Below are 27,741 nucleotides of genomic sequence, written 5' to 3'. Positions count from 1 at the left end.
ACGAGGTTAGGTTCTGTTCTACAATCGGGACTCTGGCACAAAAGGCTTCCCTGTTTATTAATATTGGCTACAACTTTTTGAGTTCTAGATTGTGGGCCAGGCAATTTCCTTATTATTTTTTCTAATCTTCACAATTACATTTCACATTAGAGCTCCTCCTTCTCGTCATGGGACAAGAAGAATAAGACTCAGAATGTTAAACGACTTGCCCAGTCTGCAGGGGAGCAAGGCTTATAACCATTACCGGGTCTTTCCTTTTCCCGGAACCTGTGCTCCTAACCATTATTCAAGGCTGCCTTCTTCCCTGGTAAGAAAGATTCTGAGGCAGGGGGAAAGCAGCAGGGAGAGATGCAAGAAGAGGCTCTTAGATTTCGGAATACACCTGACCGTGTAAAGTTCACCTCTACACACAAAGTTTTTTTGTTTTTTCCCCCCAGTCACTAAACACGCGACATACTCCACCGGCCATCTTGGTTGTGGCTATCCCAATTCCCTTTTATTTTTCTGTGACGACAACCAAGGGAATGAAGCAAAGCCGCCCAGCCCAGGCTTTTTAAGGAGCTCCAGCAATTCCCCCGGCAAAGAGCCTCCCGGGCCTAGGGCGTGGGCCATTTCAGGCGCAGCGTCTTCCAGGGCTCGGCTCCCCGCTCGCGGGTCGGCGCCGGACGGGGAGGGGCTCGGGCTGGCCCCGCCGGGCCCCGCCCGCGTCCCCGCCCCCTCATTTAAATACGCGGCGCCGGCGGGTGCGTCGAGCTCGCCGCGGACCCAAGATGGCGGCGTGTGGACGTGTACGGAGGATGTTCCGCTTGTCGGCGGCGCTGCAGCTGCTGCTGCTCGCGGCGGCCGGGGCCCAGAAACTCCCGGGCCAGGGCGGCCACAGCCAGGGCCAGGGCCCGGGGGCCAACTTTCCGTCCTTTGTAGGGCAGACTGGAGGCGGCGGGCCGGCGGGTCAGCCGCTGCTCCAGCTGCCTCAGTCACCTCAGCTCCAGCACCAGCAGCAGCAGCCGCAGCAACCGCCGCAGCCGCCGCAGCCGCCTTTCCCGGCGGGTGGGCCTCCGGCCCGGCGGGGAGGAGCGGGGCCAGGCGGGGCTGGCGGGGGCTGGAAGCTGGCGGAGGAAGAGTCCTGCAGGGAGGACGTGACCCGTGTGTGTCCCAAGCACACCTGGAGCAACAACCTGGCGGTGCTGGAGTGCTTGCAGGACGTGAGGGAGGTGAGGAGGCGGGACGGGGCCGGGAGGGCCAGGCCTGGTGCGGGCCCGAGGGTGTTGCCGGCCTTGGAAGCCGCTGACGCCGGTCCGCTGCTTCTCTCTCCCCTCCTCTGTGCTTTGCTCGCTCCTTCCCTCCCCGTCCGTAACTAGCTCCCCGGCGCATTCCGAGAAGAGGACCCCACCCCCCATCCCTCATTCCCTCCCTGGTGCGGGGGTCTGGGACTCAGACCCTGGCTCCTGGCCGCTGTCTGCGAAGGCCCAGAGCGTGTTTATGTTTGCTCCGGTCTTTTGTGTGATGCTCTTAAGCACAGTAGCTCCTCGCCGAAGACCTGCTTAGAATTTGGCTATTTGTTTCGACTTGGACAGTTCGTAGCAGCCGTTTTAAACATGAAAAAATGGTTGGCGTACTTAAGCTGTTAAGAAATGGTCTGTTTATTGGCAGTAGATAAGGTTTGTTTAGGTAACTCAGGTTCTGTTCTGATGTGTATTGTAGTCAATACCGAATTTACCGTCTTTACCCCATTCTTTTATAACTCTCAAATTCCTCTTATCAATAGGATGTTGAAACTAATGTATGTCTTTTTTTTTCTTAATTTCTTTTGATCAATTTGTAGTGAATCTCAAGTTTAAGCTATTACTCCAAGTAAATTAGCGTCCCAAAGCTTGGAAAGTTGGGACAGCAGTCGAAGCTGTAATACCTATACAGTGTTTGTGACTGGGTTGTGGGATCTTGCCTTTCTGACGTCTGAATATGATTTTAGTAGTCTCTTTTAATGAAGTCTAGATTTGATATTCTTTAATGTGAGTCAGTTAACTGACATGTCTTCTCTAGATTTAATATTGCAGACATATTTGACAATTCTCAAAGTTTGGGAGCAAATCTGCTAGGGTTGTGGGTTTTGTGTTGTTGTTTTTTGTTTGTTTGTTTTTAAGGTTTAGCTGTATAGAATTAGACCTAAAGGTTGACAAATAGAATGAAACTGCTGCTTGATACAGTTTTGTTTGGGAAATTGTATCATCAGAATTGTCTAAGGTGTTCATGATCATGGGAAGATCACTGGTTTGTAGAAAATTGCTAGTCTTGGCAGTACGCCCCCCAACCCACCCCCCCATCCCACTGTGATACCTGCTCTAGTATTCTGTACAGAGTAATTCACAAGAGGAAAAGACATACATAATCAGAAGACAGAGAGAAAGGAAATTACCTGAGCTAACAGAAATGGTGGGGCCGCAGATGACTTCTCATCTACAACTTGAAGACTAGAAGGAAAATCCATTGTTATTCTTTATTCTTCAGCTACTTTTCTAGTAGATACAGCTGGGATTCTTAACTGTCAGGCTTTTTGGAATTGTCTGTTTGGTCTTTGAGGATGTATAATTGATGTTGTTCCCTCAGAGTAAGACCCTAATATTGGTGACCACTTTCTTAGTGGTTTGTGGCAGAAATAGGATGTTATTAGGGAAAGTGGCAGAAAGTGGCCCATGCTTGGAGTACACGTCTCTTTCTTTGTGTGCATTAGGGACATTTGAAAACCTCCACACTCAGGAGCAGGCTTTCTTTGTTGTGCAGAAGTGTGTAGCAGCATATGTAATCCATAAATAACAGATTTGACCACTTTTGGAGTCTGTTTAATTTTCTGCGTACTGTCTTGCATTACTTAGTGCAAAGAACCTGGCTTGAAAATGGAGTCCCTGCTCCACATTTGACTGTAAGAATCTCAGCAAAGATACTGTTTCAGTAACTAAGTTTTTCCTCCTTAATGGAGATGATGTATAAACTCTTTGAGGGTAGTTACTGGGTCGTCTATTTCCTTTGTAACTTTCCAGAGTACCTGATTCAGTGCTGAGACTCAGTAAATATTGCCAACACATTGAGGATGAATAAACTAATGAAGTCAGTTTTATGCTCCAGAGGAAGAAAAAGTGTCATGTAAATTGGAGGGGGCTATTCTGGGGAGCAGGGCTTTCCAAATTTACATTTTAGTTAATTTTCCTCTAATTTTATATACATAAAAGTTGCAAAAAGAATACCATGAACAACTGTGTATATTTTTCGGGAGGTCCAACTATTTTCTCTTTTCTTTTCTTTCTTTCTTCCTTTCTTTCTTTCAAGATTTTATTTATTTATTTATTTATTTATTTGACAGAGAGAGAGTCAGCCAGCGAGAGAGGGAACACAAGCAGAGGGAGTGGGAGAGGGAGAAGCAGGCTCCCAGCGGAGGAGCCTGATGTGGGGCTCGATCCCGCGGCTCCGGGACCACGCCCTGAGCCGAAGGCAGACGCTTAACGACTGCGCCACCCAGGCGCCCCTCTTTCTTTTTTTTAATTTTTAAGTAGGCTCCATACCCAACGGGGGGCTCAAACTCACAACCCTGAGATCAAGAGTTGCATGCTCTAGGGACCGAGCCTGCCAAGCTTCTGGAGATGGAGCTATTTTTAAACTACTTTTTCTTTACTTTAAAGACAGCAAAAGAACATTTTAATCCACTTAGTTTGAGAATTAGTTAAATCTGATTTATGTGTTTGAAAGAGCATACCTGAATTAAAGAAACTGCCTAGGCACTCTTGAAGTGAAATTATGGAACATGTTTTGTATTTGCTTTTGGTAAGTAGTACTATTTGATAGGAAGTTGATATAATGTGCTGCTTTATCCCTTTGGGTTTTCTTTGTTTTTTTTTTTTTTGTTTCCTTCTTTATCCTTTTGGATACAGATTTGGAGAAGACTGTTTTCTGTGTACTTGCTATTAGAATTATGGAAAGGCAAAGTATTGTGAGTATTTAAATGGTAGTAAACATTTTTATTTTGAAACAGCATGGGGGTATATAGTGTTAAGTCTTAAGCTCAAATATTTTAAGATTTTCTTTATTGTAGTGTTCAAGGTTATGTGGTAATTCACTTACAAACTTGATTTGAAGATATTTTAAAATAATTTCTACTGATACTTTCAGTTTGTCTAATGTATCATATGCCAACAAATTAAATATCTAACTGTAAACTACAGTAAACCTGCATATAGACTATAGGTCACAGCTTTTCCTCAGTCACTTTGGCTGCTATTTTGAAGGTTATGTGTTATGTGAGGGATTTTTTTTTTTTTTTTGAACCCTGTCAGATGAGTCATGCTTTTTAAAAGGTCAAGTATACCCAGTGGGTCCACTATTAAATAGTACATGTAATGGTAGTAATGACGGGATAGTAGTCCTGGTTGTGTGTGTGTGTATGTTATATGTGTTATGTATACTTATGTATGTTAGGTTACATACATATGTATACATATAGAACTAGTAGTAGTGCTAGTCATAAAAAATAGAACAAGAATATATAAAAGGGAAAAGGAAAAATGTACCCTGGGCTATTCTACCAGGTAGAGGAATAATAATACCAAAGAAAGAGAGGTACTGCTTTGTAGTTAATATTTAATAAAGAGATAAAACATGCTTTATGTTGAGAGTAATTTTAAAATACTTTATATATTTTTGGCTGAAATGACTGGTATTATCTTGTGTTTAGAAGTTTTAGATGGGGGGCGCCTGAGTGGCTCAGTCCTTAAGTGTCTGCCTTTGGCTCAGGGCATGATCCCAGAGTTCTGGGATCGAGCCCCATATCAGGCTCCACTGCTGGGAGCCTGCTTCTTCCTCTCCCACTCCCCCTGCTTGTGTTCCCTCTCTCGCTGCCTCTCTCTCTGTCAAATAAATAAATAAAATCTTTTTTTTTTTTTTTTTTTAAAGAAGTTTCAGATGGAGACATTGGTTTCTTGGGAAAAGTTTATTACTGAAGTGCATAGTTTTTCTTAGGGTTTTTTTTTTTAATGTTTGTTTTTGTTAGGTTTTTTTATTTTTTTAACATTTTTATTTTTATTTTTTTAAGATTTTATTTATTTGGGAGAAAGAGATAGCAAGAAAGAGCAAGAGTGGGGAAGAGAGTGGAAAAGCCCCCGATGCGGGCAGGGCTCGATCCCAGAATCCTGGGATCTTGACCTGAGCAGAAGGCAGATGCTTAAATGACTGAGCCACCCTGGCGCCCCTGTTTTTGTTAGGTTTTAAAACAAAAAACTTTCTAATATGGAACATTTCAAGCATGCACAGAAGTGAATAGTATGGTGATTCTCCATGGATACATCACCCAGCTTCAACTATCTCTACGTTTTTTGTTCATTTGGCACAGGAGTTGGGAGACTGGCATATTTTAAAGCAAGTCCCAGACATATATCATTTCACTTTCTTTCTTTTTTTCCATTTCACTTTCTAGCTACCTCATTGTGTTTCTTTGATAAGGACTTCAAAAAATAAAACAAATGCAGATATTTAAGATGTACTATTTTACATATTAAACAACAATTAACATTTAAACATTACAGACTGTTGGGGCGCCTGGGTGGCGCAGTGGTTAAGCGTCTGCCTTCGGCTCAGGGCGTGATCCCGGCGTTCTGGGATCGAGCCCCGCATCAGGCTCCTCCACTGGGAGCCTGCTTCTTCCTCTCCCACTCCCCCTGCTTGTGTTCCCTCTCTCGCTGGCTGTCTCTCTCTGTCAAATAAATAAATAAATAAAATCTTAAAAAAATAATAAAAATAAAAATTAAAAAAAAAATAAATAAACATTACAGACTGTAAACCCACTTTCAAACTCCATGTGAGCATTTTTATTACTCTATTCTTTAAATTTTTTTTTTATTTTTGAAGATTTTTATTTTTCAGTAATCTCTACACCCAACATGGGGCTCGAACTTACAACCCCGAGATCAAGAGTCTCACACTTTTTCAGCTGAGGCAGCCAGGTGCTTCTACTCTGTTCTTAACCTTCCATTTAACAGTACAAGATCATGTTTTGCACCATCTATATTATCTCATTTAATATTCTGGGTAGTCCTGTGAGGGTGAACGTCTTATTACCTTAGTTGAGAAATAGGCTCAGAGAGATGAAGTAATTTGTCTGATGTTATGTCCTAAGTGGTAGACCTGGTATTCAGCATGTTCTCTTTGACTTCAAAGTCATACACTTTGCAATCCACCATGGATGGTTGCAGCTAGGGAAATTAGTATGTGACTGTTGAGAATGCCAGGTGTTCAGAAATGGACACAAAATGAAAAGAGTTGCCTGGAATTAGAATCCTCTATTTCTTTACTACCGAGAACAATTGGGTAGCAACAGCTCCCATGCACTCGAATATTGTAGATTTCTCAGGGAGACAGACCAGCATTATTAGACAAAGTTAATTTAATTTCTAGTTTGAGCCCATCATGAGCAGAATTTCTGCTTAATGAAAAGATTTTCAAATCCCATCTTACCTGAAGCAGGATTTGTACTAGTATAATGGAAGAATTTAGATATATTTCCCTACTGTTGGTACTGAATCCGTGGAACAGCACAAAGAGTGAGCTAGGACTAGAGCTGGCACTGCCATTAGCTAACCATATGACTGGGCAGGTCTTTTTACCACTTTGAGTTCTGGTTTCCTCATGTACTAAATGAGAGGTTTGGGTAATAGTACAGTTTCCAAAGACTTATTTATTAGAGAAAGCACGAGCACAAGCAGGAGGGAGGAACACAGGGAGAGTCTTAAGCAGACTTTGCTCTCAGCACAGAGCCCTACATGGGGCTTGGTCTCACAACCCTGAGATCATGACTGAGCGGAAGCCAAGAGTTGGATGCTTAACCGACTGCACTGCCCAGGCACCCAGTAAGATCCCTGTTATTTAACTTGTACAAGTTTCCTATATTCTCTATGTATATGTTGTATAGTTTTTAGGATTTATAAGTATACCATCTCCTGATTCCTCATTCATTCATGGATGGAAATAGTGATAGGACTAATGCAAATGGCAATTAATCCAAACGTTGTTTGGCTTTAGGATATGCTACGATTGTTTTGTTTGAGCCAACGTGGAATTTCCTCCAGTGCTAACTCTCAGTGGTTGGAAGCAATCTAACCACAAAATCAAGGCATTATTGATCTTTTATTATGAAAGAACACTAGTGCTTTAAGACACTACCACTGCTTATAGTTGGTTTGATAAATGAGATTGTGATCAAGAAACAGTTATATAAGAGAGTGTTAATCCCTTGGTGCCATCCAGACAGTAAATTGTTCAGGGCAATGAAAAGAGCACAAAATTAGGATTTAGACTTGAATAGAATCCGGCTTTGCTACTCTTAGCTTAAAAGTTTTTTTCTCCCTTAAGTTGTGACTGTTCAACCATGTCATAAGTAAAGATATACATGAATTCTTGAGTTTGATGTGCTACTTATATTTTTCTAATATACATTAAACAAAATATATGGCCATTAAAGTATACAGTACTAACACCATCTGAAATTATCTTTCTTACCTTCTATGGTACCTGCTTTGGAAAATACCAGGACTGGATTATCTCTTAAGATCCTTCTAGCTTTGATACTTCGTGATTCTGTGATCTGTAAGAATACAGTTATGTGCAAGAGAATGAAAAAAGCACAGGTGAAAAGGGGAGATACTTTAAAAAATTTAGGGGGTTGTACCAACTAAAATAGAGTTTGAGAATTTTTTCAGAGTCCAGATTATAAAGGGTCTTAGATGTACCACTAGCTTGTTCTCCAAGTAAAGCCCAGAAATGGGATGTGTTTTTATTCCAACCTCAGATAAAAATACTGATTGAGAGTTACTTGTAAAATTCCACTGTCATTGATGAGAAATACTTTTCTAAGAAGTCTGTTAATAGAGTGCTTAATAGTGTATAGTTGCTTAATAATTCATTGTTCTTTGGAAGAAAATAAAAATACTTGAACAGTCCAAAAGATGAAATGGTACATTTCTCTTCTGTACATTTCTCCTAATGTGTTCAAAACCAATTTAGTCAGCAACAATCAAAAAAAAAAAAAAATCTTCACCTGTTTATATAAGATACTTAAATATTTGAAAACTAAGCAGTTAAAATGGCTTATAGGATGTCATGCAAATTAATTTTTCTTCCTTAAGCAAACATTTATTGAATACCTACTATGTGTAAGACACTGTGCTTAGTGTTAGATGATATAAATACATGATACTAGTTAGCATTTATTGAAGGCTTTCTGTGTGCCCTGTGCTAAGGGACCAGATGTTTTCTAGGCACTATATCTCATTTAATCCTATTAGAGATATATTATTATTATTATTACTATTATTATTATTATTTAGTGAGGAGACTGCCTCAGGGCCAGTAAGTGGTAGAATTAAGATTTGAAAGCAAGTCTGTCCAACTACAAAATAGCTCATTCCTCTTCGATCCCTGTGGTAGTCCAGTGTGGTAGTCACCAGCTCTATGTAGCTGTTGAGCATTTGAAACATGAATAGTCTGAATTGGGATGTGCTGTGAGTGTAAAAGACACACTTCATTTTTAAAGACTTGGTACAAAAAAAACAAGTGTAAGATATCTCATTAATTTTTTATATTGATTACATGTTTAAATGGCATTATTTTGGATATATTGAGTTAAATACATTATTAAAGTCAATTTTACTTTTTATTTTTTTATATGACTACTAGAAAACATAAATAATAGATGTGGTTTACATTTGATTTCTAATGGACAGCACCGATCTGGAAGAAGAAAAAGAGATCTTTACTAAAAATTATTAATATAAGTTATAAAATAGTAAGTACCATAAACGAAGGATAAATGAAGTGCTAGGGCATATGCTAGAGGAAGTGGTTGGGAGGATCAGAAAAAAGCTTGTGAGTACTTTCCATTCTTCTTAAGTTGATTGTTCATATCATGAAATTCTTTTTTTTTTTTTTTTTGGAAGATTTTATTTTTCAGTAATCTCTGCACCCACCGTGGGTCTTGAATACCACCCTGAGATCAGGAGTTGCATGCTGTACTGACTGAGCCAGCCAGGCGCTCCCATATCATGAAATTCTTAATTTAGCTACCTTAAAATGCCTCCTGATCTGGCATCATCCCCATGCCTAATTTATGAGTTGTAAGGGGTGCTCCTTCAACTTGAAAAGAGCAATACTCATAAAACCGGAAGTCAGTAAGTGGTTCAGCTTTATTTGGTTGACTTATAGAAATTGGAAACTTAGAAAGGAATCTCAAGTGATGGCCCTCAGAACTGTGCCAGTTGCTAACTCTTGTATCTGCATTAAAATAGAGTGTGGAGGAACAAGAAGTGTGGACTGGAATCTAAAAACAATGAATTAAGAGAACCAGGCATCCATTTTTATTCAGCTTTAATAATTTTACTGAAATTAGAAAATTATGTTAGATTGATTGCATAGTATTTATAGTACGTTCTCCTAACGAAGACTTGAGTAACATGTATAACTCTGTAGGGGGAGGAGTCAGTGAAAACGGGTACTATCCTGAATTCCTGGATCTATACACTTGTAAAATAGAACAAACTCTTAAATTGTTTTTGTGTTCCTTAAAAATAACAAATGCGATATATATTTAGGATGATAAGTAAGATAAACAGTGAATTGAAATGATGTGGGAGAAAAATTAACTAGGAGAATGTGCATACAAGCTATAAATCAATTCAAATGCAAAGTAACAACAAGAAAGAAGGAAAGAAAAAAAATAATGATTAAAGAAAAATACAGAAGGTATCCAGGAAGGTTTCTTTTGTAACTTAAGTTTAAACTAGAAAGAGCCTGCAAGTCAACAGAATCCCCAAAGTTCCTGCACTGTCCAAATCAGTTTTATAATGTGATAAATAATTGAAGTGGACAGAAACTTCAAGGAGGAAGAAGGGGATGTAGTGGAGGGTTTTAATCATGAACAAATCTGCCTTCTGTTAATTAGTACCATCTACTGAGCACACCTATTTAATACAAGAAATAAAAATCAGAATTACAGTCCTGGATTCAAATCCCAGCTCACTTACCACTTACTGTGACCTTGGACAAATTACTCTTTTCAACCTTCAATTTTCTTATCTATAAAACTGAGATATGAAACCCACTCCCACAGGGTTATGGTGAGGATAAAATTTTTTAAAATATGTAGACCATGCATCAAATTGCATTTGCCCATAAATGGTCTTTCCTTTCCCTTTCTCTTTGTTGTTGCAGATGAAATCATTCAAGATAAGGTTTTGTGTTCACTGTGTTAAGAGAAATGTGAAGTGAATGTAATATGCCACACCTTTTATATAATAACTTCCTAGACTCCTTAGTGAAAACTTTAGTTGAACTTATTTGAAGAGTAAGGTTAAGAACATTTATAGTCTTTTTTTTTTTTTTTTTTTTTTTTTAGTTTTCTTTCAGGATTTTTTTTTTTTTTTTAAGTAATATTTACACGCAATGTGGGGCTTGAACTCACGACCCTGAGATCAGTAGTCGGATGCTCTTCTGACTGAGCCAGCCAGGCGCCCTGAGAACATTTAGAGTCTTTACTGAGTATTTAAAATGTGTGCACTTTGAGATTATGGAGTGCAAAGGAGTGAATTCTCTGGGTAAAGGAATTCAGTTCTGCCAAATGTTCTTTAATTCTCTTGGCCTAAATGATGCCTAAATTTGGAATATACAGCCTGTCAGACAAAGGAAAGTCCCGTTCTTAAATAGAAGAGGAAAAGAATTAGTTCTTCTATTCTGAAGACAGCATTACTTAACGCAGATCCTCCCTCTGTAGAATGAAATGACTAAGAACACAGTTTTTTATTAGTTGAGAAAAAGAAGGCATTGATTCTTTTTCCCTATTTTATAAAACCAGATAAATATAAAAATCACTGAAATTTTCCTGAAGATTGGCAGCTTTTCAGAGGGAAAGTAATATGTCAGGACTTTGATATTCTTAAGGTTGGAACATTCTCTGGGCTATGAGCAATCTATATTAAAATATAAATACAAAAATTAATCATACATTAAGGATAGTACAAAGTATTTACAGAATGCAAGCCTTCTTTCTGAGGTAATTAGGTAGCAGAGTTAGTTTTGAATAGTTCTGACACAGTTAAAATTCTACAGTCTCATATTATTAAAACTGATTTGATCTATTGGGACCTCACTGTTTGCCATGTGTATTGATAAAAGTTTTTGGTGTGTCTGGTGGTTGTTGTTTTATTATTATAAGAAGTTTCAAGAAATTATACTATTGTATATTGATTTCCACCTTGAAAGTGTATCTAAAATAGGAGAAATTAGAACAGTGAGAACAGAAATCAGAAGAGATTGGTGTGATTCTTTCCCTTCTTATGGAGACAGATTTACATTCTTTAGTGCCATGATCTCTGCCTCCTCCTCCAGCTCTGCCTCCTGCTAGCTCATGCAACATCCTGCTGTTCCGTGTCCCCCACTCTCCCCATAGGTGGTGTAGTGGTACAGGCTTCCAGAGAGCATCACCTTACAGCTTGTGAGTTTACAGAGTTTTTGTGTAAATAATATTTGTTGGTAAAGATTTTATATTCAGTGATTTGGGAATTTTCTGCACCAGCATATTGTTCACTATCTTTCCCTTTGTATAACCCAGTGTCCCTCTCCCACTCCAGCTCTTCTTTAGGCATTGTTTTCTGGCCACATTGTTTTTATTAGATTGAATGAAGAATTACCAATATTTGGTAATATTTGACTTAGAAAAGCAGCAGTTTCATATGGTTCAACCTAATAGTTAAGATTTTGAGTAAATAATATCCGCCATTTGCAGCAATTCCATTGTTTACTTTTTTGTATCATCTTGAAATCAACAGTTAAGAGTGAGGAGATAGGATGAATTTGTCATTTTAGTGGAGAGCTTCATCTTGGGAGTCTCCCTGAGATGTTTTTCCCCTGAGCTTTTTACTTGGTTTATCTGCCCCCAGGACCAAAAGAAGACAACCAGTCTAGGTTATTTTAAACGTGTACTCATCATTTGTAAAGTATTTACTGAGCACTTACTGTATGGGTTAATTAATTAATAAGCAAGATTATTTGGCATAAAAAAGGTGACTTGAGAGTTTTGTTTCATATAATGTGTTGCAAAAAACTTAACTCTTGCAGTGGTAGAAGTGTGAAACCAGGTGCAAATATCAAAAAGGACCTTACCCAAATACACTTGCTTTTTAAAAAATGAGTGTTGGCCTAACAGTCTAATTAATCTGAGTCAAGTAAGTTGCTATCCAATATGTGATTTATGGAACCCTTTTTTTTTTTTTTAAAGATTTTATTTATTTATTTGACAGAGACAGCCAGCGAGAGAGGGAACACAAGCAGGGGGAGTGGGAGAGGAAGAAGCAGGCTCCTAGCGGAGGAGCCTGATGTGGGGCTCGATCCCAGAACGCTGGGATCACGCCCTGAGCCGAAGGCAGACGCTTAACAACTGCGCCACCCAGGCGCCCCTATGGAACCCTTTTTTATGTCACTTGTAGCTCTTGATAAAGTATACAGTAGGTAGAGTAGATATCAGCCTTATTTTACAGATTAAAAAAAGGAATCAGATGGATTGTGATTTGCCCAATCACATAAGTATTAAAAAAAAAAGAGCTTAGACTCCAACCCAAATCTTTTTAAATGTAAAGCCTCTTTCTGTGTTATCACATTGCTTTTCTGATAACTTTTACATTTACATACACATTTTTATTTTGTTTTTTATAAACTTTCCTATTTTTATTTAACTCTGTCAACAATATTTGAACATATATTATGTGCCATTGTTTCTTCAAATAGTTTTTCTGTGCCTCTTCTCCTGGGCTTTAATTTTACATAGGTTAAATTGCTTGCTATTGTCTTAAGTCTTGAGGAGATGTTCTTCATGCTGTCCTCCCTGCTGACCATTGTTTTCTTTCCCCACTCTGTTTCATTTTGGATAATTACTGTTGCTGTGTCTTTAGGTTCATTGATCCTTTCTTCTTTGGTTTTCAGTCTGCTATTAAAGCCATCTAGTGTATTTTTTATTTTCAATATTTTATTTTTCATCTATAGAAGTTTGATTTGGATCTTTTATATATATGATATAAATATATATATATCTTTTATATATATATAATACAAGTATATATATTCCATTTCTCTATTATGTTAATGTACCATTTGTTTTTTTAACACTTTATTTTTAAGTAATTTTTTTTAAAAGATTTTATTTATTTATTTGACAGAGATAGAGACAGCCAGCGAGAGAGGGAACACAAGCAGAGGGAGTGGGAGAAGAAGAAGCAGGCTCATAGCGGAGGAGCCTGACGTTGGGCTCGATCCCAGAATGCCGGGATCACGCCCTGAGCCGAAGGCAGACGATTAACCGCTGTGCCACCCAGGCGCCCCTTAAGTAATTTCTGCACCCAATGTGGGGCTTGAACTCCCAACCCTGAGATCAAGAGTCATATGCTCTATCAGGGGCGCCTGGGTGGCACAGCGGTTAAGCGTCTGCCTTCAGCTCATGGCGTGATCCCAGCGTTATGGGATTGAGCCCCACGTCAGGCTCCTCCACTATGAGCCTGCTTCTTCCTCTCACACTCCCCCTGCTTGTGTTCCCTCTCTCACCGGCTGTTTCTATCTCTGTCAAATAAATAAATAAAATCTTTAAAAAAAAAAAAGAGTCATATGCTCTATCACTGAGCCAGCCAGGTGCCACTTTCTTTATAGTCTTTTCCCCTCCCCTTCCTTTACAGTGTTGAGTGTATTTATAATGGCTCTTTTAGGGTCCTCATCTGCTAATTCCATCAGTTGTCATTTCTTGGTCTTTTTCTACTGATTAATTCTTCTTCTTATGGTCACATTCTCGTTTCTTTGCATGTGTGGTATTTTTTTTTTTTTTTTAAGATTTATTTATCTTAGAGAAAGAAAGCATGTGCTTGCATGAGCAGAGAGAGTGAGAGAAGCAGAATCCCTGCTGAGTGGGCCTCCAGCTTACAACCCCTGAGATCATAACCCCAGCCAAAACTGAGTCTGGTGCTCAAACAACTGAGCCACCCAGGCTCCCCTACATGTGTGGCAGTTTTTAATTGGATATTGGCCACCATGTATTTTATGTCTTTGAGTGTTGAATTTTGTTGAATCCTTTAAAGAATGTTGGATTTTGCCTGGCACAGAGGTTATATGCAGATCAGTTTGAGCCTTTTGAGGCTTGCTTTTAAGTTTTGTTAGGTTAAGTCCAGAGCAGCCTGTAGTCTGTGCCTAATTTAACTCTGCTACTAAGATGTGGCTCTTCTGGGATTGTACCCAATGTCCTGACTTATATGAGGTCTCTCCTTTCAGGCTGGTGGGAATGAACTACTCCGTGCCTTGTGTAAGCATCAAGAATTATTTGGTCTATTTGCTTTTGTGGTTTTTTTGCCACCACACATGCAAAGGATAAGACAACACTCCGGGGGATCCCCTCTGCAGATATCCTGGGTTCTCTGTGTAGCTCTTTTTTCCAGCACTCTATTTTGCACGTTCTAGCCACCTTGAATCCATTGAACTTTGATTTCTCTCCTCTTCTCAGTGAGAATACTAGATTCTGTTTGGGCTCCCCTGTTCTGTGCTGTAGCCTAGAAACCCCAGACAGTAAGTTGGGGTAATCATAGGTTCACCTCGTTTCCCTTCTCTTAGGGATCATAAGCCATGCTGCCTATTGTCCAGTTACTGAAAATTATTTCATATATTTTGTCCAGTAGTTAATTACTATGGAGGCAGTTCTTGTAATAATTAATCCTTCATAAGCAGCAGTAGAAATCACCATCACTTGAATTTTAACTTCTGACATATCAAATGGGATTGAGTGGGGAGAATTTGTTAGAAAAGGAGATCATGAATTATTTATTAAAATTGTAAATATATGTATGTATCTTTTGACCCAACAGCCCTACTTCTGAAACTTTATATATCACAGTATGATCAATGTGTAGGAAGTATTTTATTGAGGCTTTTTTTGGTAATTGCAAATAATTGGAAATAACCCAACAACCCTTCAATAAGGGAGTGATTAAATATATTATGTGTATCCATACAATGAGCTATTGTATTATTGTGGAAAAGAAGGTATTTACATGAGGTATGGAAAAATCTCCAAGATCTATTATTAAATTATTTGCTTGTATTTGCATTAGAATGCTCTGGAAGGGGGAGCCTGGGCTGCTCAGTCGTTAAGCATCTGCCTTCAGCTCAGGGCGTGATCCCAGAGTCCTGGGATCAAGTCCCACATCAGGCTCCTCTGCTGGGAGCCTGCTTCTTCCTCTTCCTCTCCCACTCCCCCTGCTTGTGTTCCCTCTCTCGCTGGCTGTCTCCCTCTCTCTCAAATAAATAAATAAGATCTTTAAAAAAAAAAAAAAAGAATGCTCTGGAAGAATACAGAGAAACTAGGCTAATAATGGAGGATAAAAATTTGTGGGAAACTTTCCACTATATTATATATATTTTTTATTAAAAAATTTTTTGAGCCAGTTATATGCTATCTATTTGATATTTTTAAAAAATTAAGATAACAAAAGATCTTTATTGCCCTTTGTTGACAAAACTACCTTAGCACAAGAGTGCCACAGGTATAATTTCATTATGTGTCAAGGGGTCAGCTTCTCTGTAACTGGGTCGTGCCAAGGCTTTTACTAACTTAGAAGATAAAAGATTTCCTTTCAGTTAATGTATTATTTAGGGCAAAACTAACTCCCCATAGTAAACCCCAAAATATCAGTGGCTTAATGCAAGAGAAGTTGAGGGAACTATCAGCGGTCTGGTGATCCAGAGACCCTGGTTCCTCCCATCTTGTGCTTTTGCTTCTTAGGGCTTCAGAACCCCTGCCTGCCTGCTCCTGTTTTTTTTTTTAATTTTATTTTTTAATTTTTAATTTTTTAAAAAGATTTTATTTATTTATTTGACAGAGAGAGAGCGCCAGCGAGAGAGGGAACACAGCAGGGGGAGTAGGAGAGGAAGAAGCAGGTCCCTGCTCCGCTCTAGGACCCTGGGATCACGCCCCGAGCCCAAAGGCAGACGCTTAATGCTTAACGACTGAGCCACCCAGGCCCCCTCCCACTTTTTTTAATCCTTATTTCCCTCCCCATCTTTATTCCTTCCATAGAATTCACATACTATAAAATTCACCCTTTCAACCACCTTCTCTCGAAAGCCCTAGCCCTGAGGTGATGACTGTGTCGTTCCCATTCCACTGATGAGAACTTTTCACGTGCAGCACCTAGCTGCATGGGGGAGTGGGTAAGCACTCCCAGTGACAGTTTGGCACTGTGAAAAGGGGAGCACACAGTTCTGGCAGACAGTTAGCAAGCTCCATCGCAGTTGTCTGGGCAAGTCAGATCAGGTTCATGTGCCAGCCTTTGATTTGTCATATTAAGAAGTTAACGTTCCTTCCATTTTCTCTAGGAAAGTGAATGTTGTTGATAAATAATCAAGGTTTTTCTTTTCTTTTTTTTCCTACTCTAAATGTGTAGAAAGGGGGGCGCCTGGGTGGCACAGCGGTTAAGCTTCTGCCTTCGGCTCAGGGCGTGATCCTGGCGTTATGGGATCGAGCCCCACATCAGGCTCCTCCGCTATGAGCCTGCTTCTTCCTCTCCCACTCCCCCTGCTTGTGTTCCCTCTCTCGCTGGCTGTCTCTGTCGAATAAATAAATAAAATCTTTAAAATAAATAAATAAATAAATGTGTAGAAAGGGAGATACTTTCTTGTGATCAGTTTTCTGTGTTACAGTCTCTGATTTAAAGTATGGAAGCAGTCTCAGCAGTGCATGTTGATCTCAGTTCTAATTTTATAATACTTGCTGAGGGTCAGTATCTTCCTGTCCCTGGTCATTGAGCCCCAAGCCCCAGGTTAATGAAATACTCTCCTTTCTTCCTCTCTTTCTTGGTGCTCTGTGTTTTGTTTTGTTTTAAAGATTTTATTTATTTATTTTAAAGCGAGCCAGTGTGTGTGTGGGGGGGAGGGGCAGATGGAGAGGGAAAGAGAATCCTCAAGCAGATTCTCCACTGAGTGGGAGCCCGATGTGGGGCTCGATCCCATGACCCCAAGATCATGACCTGAGCTGAAACCAAGAGCTGGCAGCTTAACCAACTGAGCCACCCAGGTGCCCCGGTGCCATGGTTTTTAATCCATCCTTCCAACCTCCTTCTCCTGGCAGCTAGGGGATTCCTCTTTTCTTCTGTGTTTGCCTGCACCTTTAAAAGGGCTTTGTTGATAACTGTTTATTGATGAAGGCTTTTCAAGTTCTGTTCTTAACTGAAGAACATACATATTGCTAGAACCTGAAGTTGTTGACTTTTGAGGTAACTTATTCTTTTGATGTTGTGTAAAAGGGATGAGGAGATAGATTAACATTTTTTGGGCAACTCCTATGTGCTTGTGTACATTATCTTGTTTAAGCAGCACTGTTCCTAAGAGATACATTTAGCTTTGGCCCCCATTTTATTATGAAAAGTTTCAAGCATACAGAAAAAGTTTTTAAAAATAGTACATTGAAAAAAAATCATACATTGAACACTTACGTACTCAATCACTGAAATTCTACCATTAACATCTTACTGTTTTTATCACATAAAGACGTTAGTTTTAAACATGTAAGTTGTATGAAAAATTGTATTCCATGTCAATTTTAATTCATAACTTTTATTGTGTTTACTAAAATAAAACATCCTCCTACTGCCAGAAGTTAAAAAATCTTGTATCTTAGTAGAAAACAACTGCATCCCTCCTGCCCCCAAAGTACCTTAAAGTGGTTAGGAAAACCAGTATCTTTTCTGAAGTGGGGTTGCTTCATTCTGCTCTGGTTAGCCAATATTCTTAGACTTTCCTTTTTTCCTCAGTTTCCTTTCTTTTCTTTTTTTTTTTTTAATAAGATTAATTTATTTGAGAGAGAGAGAGGGAGAAGGAAGGAGAGAGGACGGGAAAGGGCAGAGGGAGATAATCTTCAAGCTGACTCCCTGCTGAGTGTGAAGCCCAATGCAGGGCTCGATCCCAGGACCCATGAGATCACAACCTAAGCCAAAACCAAGACCTGGTCACTCAGCTGACCCAGCCACCCAGACACCCCCTTTTCTCTTTAGTTTCTGAAGAATTTTTTTACAGTTGCCTATTTCTGGATGTGTTCTTTCCCTTGTTATAAGTATCAGTTTATGTAACCTAAAAGGAATTCCAGATGCTTTAAGGCATACCAGACTTGGGAAATTGAGCTTTCTCCTGAATGGCAGACCCTGCAGCAAGGCATGGCAAGCCAAATTGATACACGTTGAAACTTTTGCTATTATACATGAGAGTTTAACAGTGCCATATGATGGTGATTTATAGATTGCATTGAGGTAGTGATAGATTTATTCTTTAAGTTAATTAGAACATAGCAAGGATGATGTAGCAAAAATGGAGAATAATTGTTACTCTGAGCCAGTATCCTCCATCACCCAAAATAATTGTTTAATAATTTAGTTATAATAATAGTTTGTATGGAATGTTGTTAACCTTTTGAAATGTTTAATTTACTTTTTTTTTTTTTTAAGATTTATTTATTTATTTGACAGAGAGAGACAGCCAGTGAGAGAGGGAACACAAGCAGGGGGAGTGGGAGAGGAAGAAACAGGCTCCTAGCAGAGGAGCCTGATGTGGGGCTCGATCCCAGAACGCCAGGATCACGCCCTCACCCAAAGGCAGACGCTTAACGACTGCGCCACTCAGGTGCCCCAAAATGTTTAATTTACTTTTAAAAAATTCCATTATTTTGTTTCTCCATTGGTTGATTGAGAGATCAGTCTTCTGTAATGATAAATGAATTCCATTGACATGCTAAAGTCTAGGCATAGATTTATTCTTGCTGTACAGTGCCTATATTTCTTGGATTCCGAAGTTGGCTGTTAGCTGGAGGTTTCTAAGAGTCAATTCAGTATGATTGGATATATGTTAAAATGCTGTTGGTATTCGTAATGACTCCTTTTTGCCAGAAGGACATTTAAAATGTAGGGTTCTAGTTTATTTTTTCTTTCTTATGTGGTTAGGTTACAAATTAGAATACTTGTGAAATGATGCTACTTGTTGAGGGAAACAAATTCATTTATATAATGTATTTATATAACATTTATATAATATTTCCCCCAAAATGGTTAATTTCTTTCCTTGCAACACTTAAAAATTCATCACATTTTCAGCAGAGAAAATGAAAGCAGATTCAACCATGGAGAATGTTTGCTATCAGCACAGAAACAAATTATTCAAGAAATAGTTGTGTGTATAGTTTTTGCAACAAAATTTGGTCGCTTTGCACATAATCAAAGTGGTGATGCCCATTATTTAGTGTTTATTTGTATTTGTGTTTTAAATTTTTCCACCAGCAAACTGAATAATTGCTGAGCAAACACTTAAAGTTACTCATTGAAATGGACTCGATATCCAATTAGGGATGTCTTACAACTTAGTGTAGAAGGTATTGTTCAGGCCACTATGCCTGTTCTGCTAGTGATGCTGTATTTATTGATGAAGTAAAGGAAGGTATTTATTTTAACTAAGTATGAACATATATAATATTTTTTAAAACTTTGAATCAGAAAATCGTAGATTCTAAATTGTTTTGTGTAGGTCAATTTGGTGAGCTTCAGTTTCTTTATAAAAATGAGCAGTTTTAAGGCGTAAAGGTTAAGTGATGTGTGGTGTGCCTGGGTGGCTCAGTCGGTTAAGTGTCTGCCTTCTGCTCAGGTCATGATCTCAGGGTCCTGGGATTGAGTCCCGCATCGGGGCTCCCTGCTCAGCGGGGAGTCTGCTTCTCCCTCTCCCTCTGCCTGCCAGTCCCCCTGCTTATGCTCTCTCTCTCGCTCTCTCTCACGTGCAAATAAATAAATAAAATCTTAAAATAAGTTTTTTTAAAAAAGGTTAAGTGATGTGTGATCTGAAAGCATTTGGTGAACTAGAAACTAGCTTCGTATGGGGTATAAAGAACTCTACTACTGATCAGGATGTTCTGTGGGAGTTGGCAGATTATGTCAATTTAGCATTACATGGAAGAATTATAGCTCTTTCATTCAAGGTTTGGAACAGTTTATCAACAAGTATTAAAAATTATTTTTAGAATATTAAAAGGAAGTATTCCCATTAATGTATGATTAGTTAATTTGATATTTGTGTGTAAACTTGGATTTGATTTAATACTTTGGATTAGACTTTATAAGCAGCTTTTTATGTTAACGATAAGAACTTAGTGATAGAGATCTCTTGCTGTGATGTGCCTTCACCATTTGGTTTAGCTTGAGGGCCTAGACCTCTGTCTGTATTTGCTTTAAGCTTTTATCCAAGGCAATTATATTAAGTACCATTTTAAAAACACATTCTTTGTTTATCCTACTATACCATTCTTATACCCTTTCTCCTTCATTTCAATTTTGGGCAAATTACCTAATGTCTCTGAATTTAATGTAAGACTGGTGATTAAACCCAGAATAGTTGGATTCCTTGTTTAGTTCTTTTTGAAAAACCGAATTGGAATTCTTAACTAAAAATTTGTGGTAAAATTCCCACCGTCCTTTTTGAATTTAGATATGGTGTAAGGACAGGTTTATTTTATAAAATTTGAGGAGTGTGACTGTTAAGGTGTTTGTGTTTTTTGTTTTTTTTAGTAGTGTTTAATCATGAACTGAGGTCCATTTCATTCTCTAAAAGCACTAAATTTAGCAAGACTATTTGATAGTCTTCCCTTGCCTGCAAAATTTTGGGGTCATATTGTGATTTTCTAGTGGTGTGGTGCCTGCCTGATGTCCACTTGTTTGTTTTTCTAATCCAGAGGTATTCTAACTTTAATAACGCAGCTTTTTAGTTCAGGAAGTTCTTTGTATTGAAACATGAATAAAATTATGCAGGCACGGGGGCGCCTGGGTGGCGCAGTCGTTAAGCGTCTGTCTTTGGCTCAGGGCGTGATCCCGGCGTTCTGGGATCGAGCCCCACATTAGGCTCATCCTCTGGGAGCCTGCTTCTTCCTCTCCCACTCCCCCTGCCTGTGTTCCTTCTCTCACTGGCTCTGTCAAATAAATAAATAAAATCTTAAAAAAAAAATTATGCAGGCATGGGATTAAATCACTTAGTAGTATAAGTGTTTTAAAAAGAATCTTTTAAAAAATTGGTAGTATTTCTTTCTGTGTAGATCTTTATAATAATGTGAAAAATCCATCTGGGGAAAACATACTTGCCTTAGAAACCACAGTTTATTTATTTTTATTTTTAAAGATTTTATTTATTTGAGAGAGAGTGAGAGAGAGCATGAGAGTGGGTTGAGGAACAGAGGGAGAAGCAAACTCCCTGCTGAGCAGGGAGCCCAGCGTGGGACTCCACCATGGGATTCTAGGATCAGGACCTGAGCCGAAGGCAGCTGCTTAACTGACTGAGCCACCCAGGCACCCAGAAAACACAGTTTAAATTACTGGATTTAAATAATGAGAAACTAAGCCACTTGATTGTGTTATATACTATTTTCGTAAAGATTTTAGTATCATAGCATAGTGACACAGTGTGGTTGGCTTTTTTTATTTTAAAGTATATGTTTTGTATATTTTGTATAGAAAAAACTTTTTGAAAAGGAAATGTGCAGTTTCTTAATGGTATATTAATAGATTTTTCTGATATTGAACTAGTCCATCTCTTCTTTTAGATAGCAGAATTTAGTTTGCCATAATTTTACTTAGAATTTTTGAATCTGTGATCATTAGAATTTAAGGACAGATTTATAAAATGGAACTTTCTGAGACTATGATCAATAGGAATGTTATAAAAAATAATACTAATCATACCTTCTAAGAAATATATCCTAAGAGATGGTTTGTAAATCTGTTGCCAACAAGACTTGCTTAATTAATGTCAGGCATTTATGATGCAATTAATAGTAACATTTCCAAGGTAATATTACTGGTGGTGGTTTGCATGGAAGAATAAAGGAGAGTCAAAGAGAAGAATCAGTATTTTTCAATACATGGCCGGTGGGAACGGCTGCCCTGAGTAGCTGACATTCGTGTTCATGGCAGATTGAGCTCTTTAGTGAAATGTCTACATAAGTTTAGATCTGTTTTTGAGAGAAATAGCAAGTCAGTGAAGATTATTGGGTAGGAGAATGGCATGGTAAAATAGTTAAGGAAATTATTCTTGTGTGCAATGTGGATTGAAGTAAGGAAAATCTGAAGGAGCTCAATTTTGAGTAAGCTGCTTTTGTAATTAAACTGTGAAGTAAAGACCCGGACTATGGTGAACTAGTATGAGATGAGGATGGGATTGATGGGAGACTCATTACCTAGGAAAAATTTAGAGTGCTTTTGTTCATTCATTTGACAGCTTTTGGGTAAATATTATTTATTCCATGTCCAAAACTTAATGATAGATGCTGGGAATATGGTGACTATCATACCCCTCACCTCCTACTCTGAAAAGACATGATCCCTGATCTTAAGGAGTTCACCATCTAGTGGAGACGGTAGCCATTAAAGAATTACACAAATCACAAAATAAATGGAAAATTATAGCTATGATAAGTGCTATGAAAGAGAGAGATGTGGACATTTGGCTAGTCAGAGAGTCAGTTAATGTTTTCCTGAGAAAATGATGATTGAACTGAAGAAACAGTGGAATTTAACCAGGTGACAAGAAGTCAAAGTTTAACTGTTAGGCTACCCCCAAAAATATATAATTCTTAGTTTGTGTTGAATTTGAAATGACAGCCAGGTATTTCAAGCAATTTCTAGTAAAAGGATGTAAATTTGGAACTAAATCTTGAACTGAATCTAAATTTTAGTCGTTCAGCTTAGAAGGCTATAGTTGGAGGTATAAAAGTGGTTGAGGCCTCTTAAGAATGTGTAAGTAGAAGAGTATGATTGCAAGGACTGAGCCTGGGCAATGCTCACAATTGAGGGTTGGAAAGAAGCTTGCGGAGGGAATTACAGGGAACAGAAAGAGTGGTTGAGAGTTAAAAGAAGATTAGAAGAGTTTAATTGTGGAAGCCAAGGAGGGAATTTTTAGTTGGGGGAGCCAAGGAAAGGGAAATTTGAAAGGAGGTGGTAGTTATCACTAGGGTAAATAGAATAATAGTTAAGGTTAATGACTGAGAAAAGAGCATGGTTTTTGGTAAAATTGAGATAGAACAGTTTCTGTAGAACCCAAATTTGAATCTGTTCCAGGAATTCGGTAGTGGTGACAAGAGGTGAGAATAGGTGGAAGGGAGGATATTCCAGTTTTTTTTTTTTTCAAGATTAAGGAGATCTATTTTAGTTTAAAAGAAACCAGTAGAAGGTGAAAGATTGGAGATGCTGAGAAGGAAGAAGATGAATATAAATGCTCATGAAGAAAGAAAGGAGGGGGGAGATTCAAATCATTTGGTGACAGAAAACATGATTTATAATTTTTTAAGAACTTAAGGCTATAGCCCTTAAGAATTTCAGAAATCTTACCAGTTCCCAAGAGAGTTGCTATCTCAGGTTGCCATGATCCACAGAGTAAAGATTATTCTGCTTTTCTTCCTTTTCTCCTTCCTCAGAACTGTTTTATTCTGAAGTTAAATTTCAGCAAAAGTAGAGATGTTTAACTCTGTTGTCCAAAATAATTGTGTAGCTGCTTTCTAAATTGTCACTGTGTCGATTAATATTGCAGGGTAGTTTTGGGGTGAGGCCAAACACCTGGGGCTTTGCGCTCCACAAATAATGTTTAGTAAGCCTGGATGACCTCTAGGAAAGTGGATCAGAAATGGCTTAAATGCCATTCTGTAGTAGATTCAGAAAAGTTGCGAAAAGCACCGTAAGTAGCTACTGTAAAGAAGAATTGTAGCTTTGGGAATGCATAGTGTCAGGATTAGTAGGAGTGAACATTCTGGATCTAGCTAGAGGTTTTTCACACTTGAGCTTAGCCAGAAGGCCAAGAAGTGATACCTAGAAGTTTTTCAATATGTTGTTTAATACCTGAACTTTATCAGTGTCTCACCTGATTTTGTGTCTGTGTAGAAAGACCTGACTTTTTGGGCTCTACTGAGTATATATGCTTGCTTGTAGCAGAACAGTGTTGTATTCTCAATTCCCAGCCCAGTGCCTCTTATGTGCTCAATAAATCCTTGATGGAAAAAGAAAGTAACTTTTTACTGGCTGTGAGTAATTAGAAAATTATTTTAAGTTTCGCCGCCACTAATGCAAACAAGGAATATCTTGTTTTGTATAGTTTATTTTCAAACTTGGCATCTATCCTACTGTTTTTTGTTTGTTTTTTTAGAGAGAGAGAGGGTGTGCATGAGCAGGGCGGGGGAGGGGGAGAGGAAGAGGGAGGAAGAGAGAGAGAGAGAGAGAATATGAATCAAGCAGGCTCCATGCTCAGCACGGAGCCTGCGGCAAGGCTGGATCCCACGACCCCGAGATCATGACCTGAGCAGAAATCAGGAGTCAGACGCTTAACCCACTGAGCCACCCAGGCGCTCCCCCTACTGTTTGTCTTACTCTTGTACCAGCAGCGTACAAGTTCAAGAACAACCTAAAACTATGCCATCCATTTTTTCCCACTTTTTTTTTTATTGCACTTCATATTTTATTGTGGTAAAGTATATACAAATAGAATTTAGCATTTTAACTATTTTAAGTATTCAGTTCTTAAGTACATTCACATTGTTGTTAAACCATCAATCACCACCATCCACCTTCAGAACTTTAATCATCCCTAACTGAAAGTCCCTACTTCTTAAACACCAACTCTGCATTCTGCCTGCCTCCAGCCCCTGGCAACCACCATTCTTTCTGTCTCTGAATTTGACTATTCTAGTACCTCATGTAAGTGGAATCATACAATATTTGTCCTTTCGTGTCTGTCCTATTTCACTTAGCATTAATGTCTTTAAGGTTCATCCATGTTTTGGCATGTATCAGAATTTCTTTATTTTTTATTTTATTTTATTTTTTTTAAAGATTTTATTTATTTATTTGACAGAGAGAGACAGCCAGCTTTTTTATCCAGTTTTTCTAATATCATTTGTTGAAAAGACTGTCCTTTCCCCCACTGAATGGTCTTGGCATCTTTGTTGAAAATCATTTGATCATATATGATAATGTTCCTTTCTGGGCTCTTTATTCTCTCCTATTGGTCTATGTGTCTTTATGCCAGCACCACAGTTTTAAGGCTTTGTGATAATTTTTGAAATCAGTAAGTGTGTGAGAGCTCAAACTTTGTTCAGGATTGTTTTGGCTATTCAGGGTCCCTTGAGATTCTATATGAATTTGAAGATAGATTTTTCAAAAAACATTATTGGGACTTTGATAGGGATTGCACTTAATTGTAGATCTTTTTGGTAGTATTGACAATATTGTCTTCCAATCCATGAACATGGGATGTCTTTCCATTTATTTGTGTCTTTAATTTCTTTCCACAGTGTTTAGTGGTTTTCAGTGTACAAGTCTTTCTTCTCCTTGGTTAAGTTTATTCCTTTGTATTTTTTTTTCTTTTTGATGCTATTGTAAATGAAATCGTTTACTTAGTTTCCTTTTCAAATCCTTCATTTCCCTGAGTTTTTTAATCTCAAGCTTGACCACACTGAGCCTGGAGCAATTGTCAGTTACAATTCCTGTGTTCCCCTGGGTGCTGGATCCAACAATAGTCTTCTGCTCCTGGGCTTCGGCTTCCGGTAAGCTGTGATTCTCTGTATTTGTCTGTCTCTCCAATTTTTGGCCAAGAGTTTACCCCTATGACGTCAGTTCTCTTCTGGATCTAAGAAGAGTTGTTAATTCTTAGTTTGTTCATCTTTTTTCTTGTTGTGAGGCTAGAAGTGATGAGGGGCACGTGGGTGGCTCCATCGGTTAAGTGTCTGCCTTCAGCTTAGGTCATGATCCCAGGGTTCTGGGATCGAGCCCTGCATAGGGCTCCCTACTCAGAGGGGAGCCTGCTTCTCCCTCTCCCTCTTCCTGCCACTCCCCCTGCTTGTGCTCTCTCTCTCTGTCAAATAAATAAATAAAATCTTAAAAAACAAAACAAAACAAAGAATAGGAGTGATGATTTCGGAGCTCTATATATATCGGCCCAGAAACCAGAAGTCTCCTAGGCTGTCTTGTACTTTTTTAATCCTAGCCCTGAAGTCACTCACTTCTCCAAGGAGTTCTCTTTCCTTTTAGTGGAGAATGATATTTAGAAGCCAAGGTCCAAGTACTAGATGTGCTCATTGCTTCTGAAGTGTTACTGCTTCAGCAGGCAAATGTATAAAGTGTATGTGTGTGTTTCTGTGTATTTACATAAATACATTCATATGTACATATGCATATCCATATGTGTGTATATATACACATAGACATCTATTCGTATCTCTGTGTGTAGACACACATGTTAAAAAGTGATTTTTATTCATATTGATGCCTCTAGTACTACAGGGTTCATTCTAGCTTCCATGTTTATAATTTCCTTCTATCGCTTCCTGTCATCCTCAAATTATTTATTTATTTGTTGAATCCTATAATAGAGTTAAAATAATTTTAGAATGCTAAACTATGCCGTTATGAGAAAACAAACCTACTAGAGTTCAGTATTTGTTTACAGCTCTTTTTGTCATTGGACAGAAGATATATAGCCAAAATACTGTGTTCATGAGCCACTCAAGTTATTCTCCCTCCTCCTTACTTCTCTCTTTATACTTGTTCTCATTTTTATAGTTAGGTTCATTTTCTTTCTTTCTTTCTTTCTTTCTTTCTTTCTTTCTTTCCTTTCTTTCTTTCTTTCTTTCTTTCTTTTCTTTTCTTTCTTTCTTTCTTTCTTTTTTAAGATTTTTATTCATTTGAGAGAGAGACAGAGAGACAGAGACAGAGAGAGCACAAACAAGGGGAGAGGCAGAGGGAGAGGGAGAAGCAGGCTGCCTTCTGAGCAGGGAGCCTGATGGAGGACTCGATCCCAGGACTCTGGGATCATGACCTGAGCTGAAGGCAGATGCTTAACCATCTGAGCCATCCAGGCACCTTAGGTTCATTTTCTTTTCTTTTCTTTTTCTTTTTCTTTTCTTTTCTCTTTCTCCTTTTTTTTTTTTTTTTTAAAGAGAGACAGCAGAGGGATAGAGAGAGAGAGAATTTTAAGTAAGCTCCACACCTAGCGCAGAGCCGATGCGGGGCTTGATCTCGCAACCCTGAGGTCATGGCCAAAGCCAAAATCAAGAGTGGGGCACTTAACAGACTGAACCACCCAGGCGCTCCCATTTTTTTTTCTTCTTTTAATTGCATTTTTCCCTCCCCCATCTTATTTTAAAAATTTTGAGTCAGTAAAAATAATATGGTTCTAGGGGCACCTGGGTGGCTCAGTTGGTTAAGTGTCTGCCTTCGGCTTAGGTCATGATCCCAGGACCCTGGGATGGAGCCCCATTTTGGGCTTCCTGCTCAGCAGGGAGTCCGCTTCTCCCTTTCCCTCTGCCCCTTCCCTCACTCATGCTCTTTATCCCTCTCTCAAATAAATAAATAAAATCTAAAAAAAAGTAAAGTAACATGGCTCTAGAATTGCCTTCCTGCTACACCTTTTACCCCATTCACATTCTTCCATTCTTTCCTGCACATTCCTAGGGTAGCCAGTCTCAGTTTTTAATTTATACTTTGTTTCTTTATGTACAAGTAAGCAGATACATGTGTATTTTCTTATTTTCCCTTCTTTCTTACCCAGATGGAAAGCATAGTTGATACTCTTTTGCACTTTGCATTTTTTCATTTAACGTTATATCTTGGAAATCACTTTAAA

General features: G+C 38.6%; 1 protein-coding gene across 1 annotated transcript in view; it reads left to right on the top strand.

Annotated features, from left to right (window-relative positions):
* The first annotated feature begins 748 nt into the window (after positions 1–748).
* Positions 749–27,741, top strand: part of GLG1 (golgi glycoprotein 1) — a 145,804-nt gene continuing 118,811 nt past the window's right edge. The window contains exon 1 of the mRNA XM_026495209.4: positions 749–1,211. Within this exon, the coding sequence (XP_026350994.1) occupies positions 771–1,211 (441 nt within the window). The 5' untranslated portion in view covers positions 749–770. The remainder of the gene's footprint in view (positions 1,212–27,741) is intronic.

The sequence above is a fragment of the Ursus arctos genome, unplaced genomic scaffold (assembly GCF_023065955.2).
Source record: "Ursus arctos isolate Adak ecotype North America unplaced genomic scaffold, UrsArc2.0 scaffold_19, whole genome shotgun sequence".
In the NCBI taxonomy this organism is placed as follows: domain Eukaryota; kingdom Metazoa; phylum Chordata; class Mammalia; order Carnivora; family Ursidae; genus Ursus; species Ursus arctos.
This window is presented reverse-complemented; position numbering and strand designations above follow the sequence as displayed.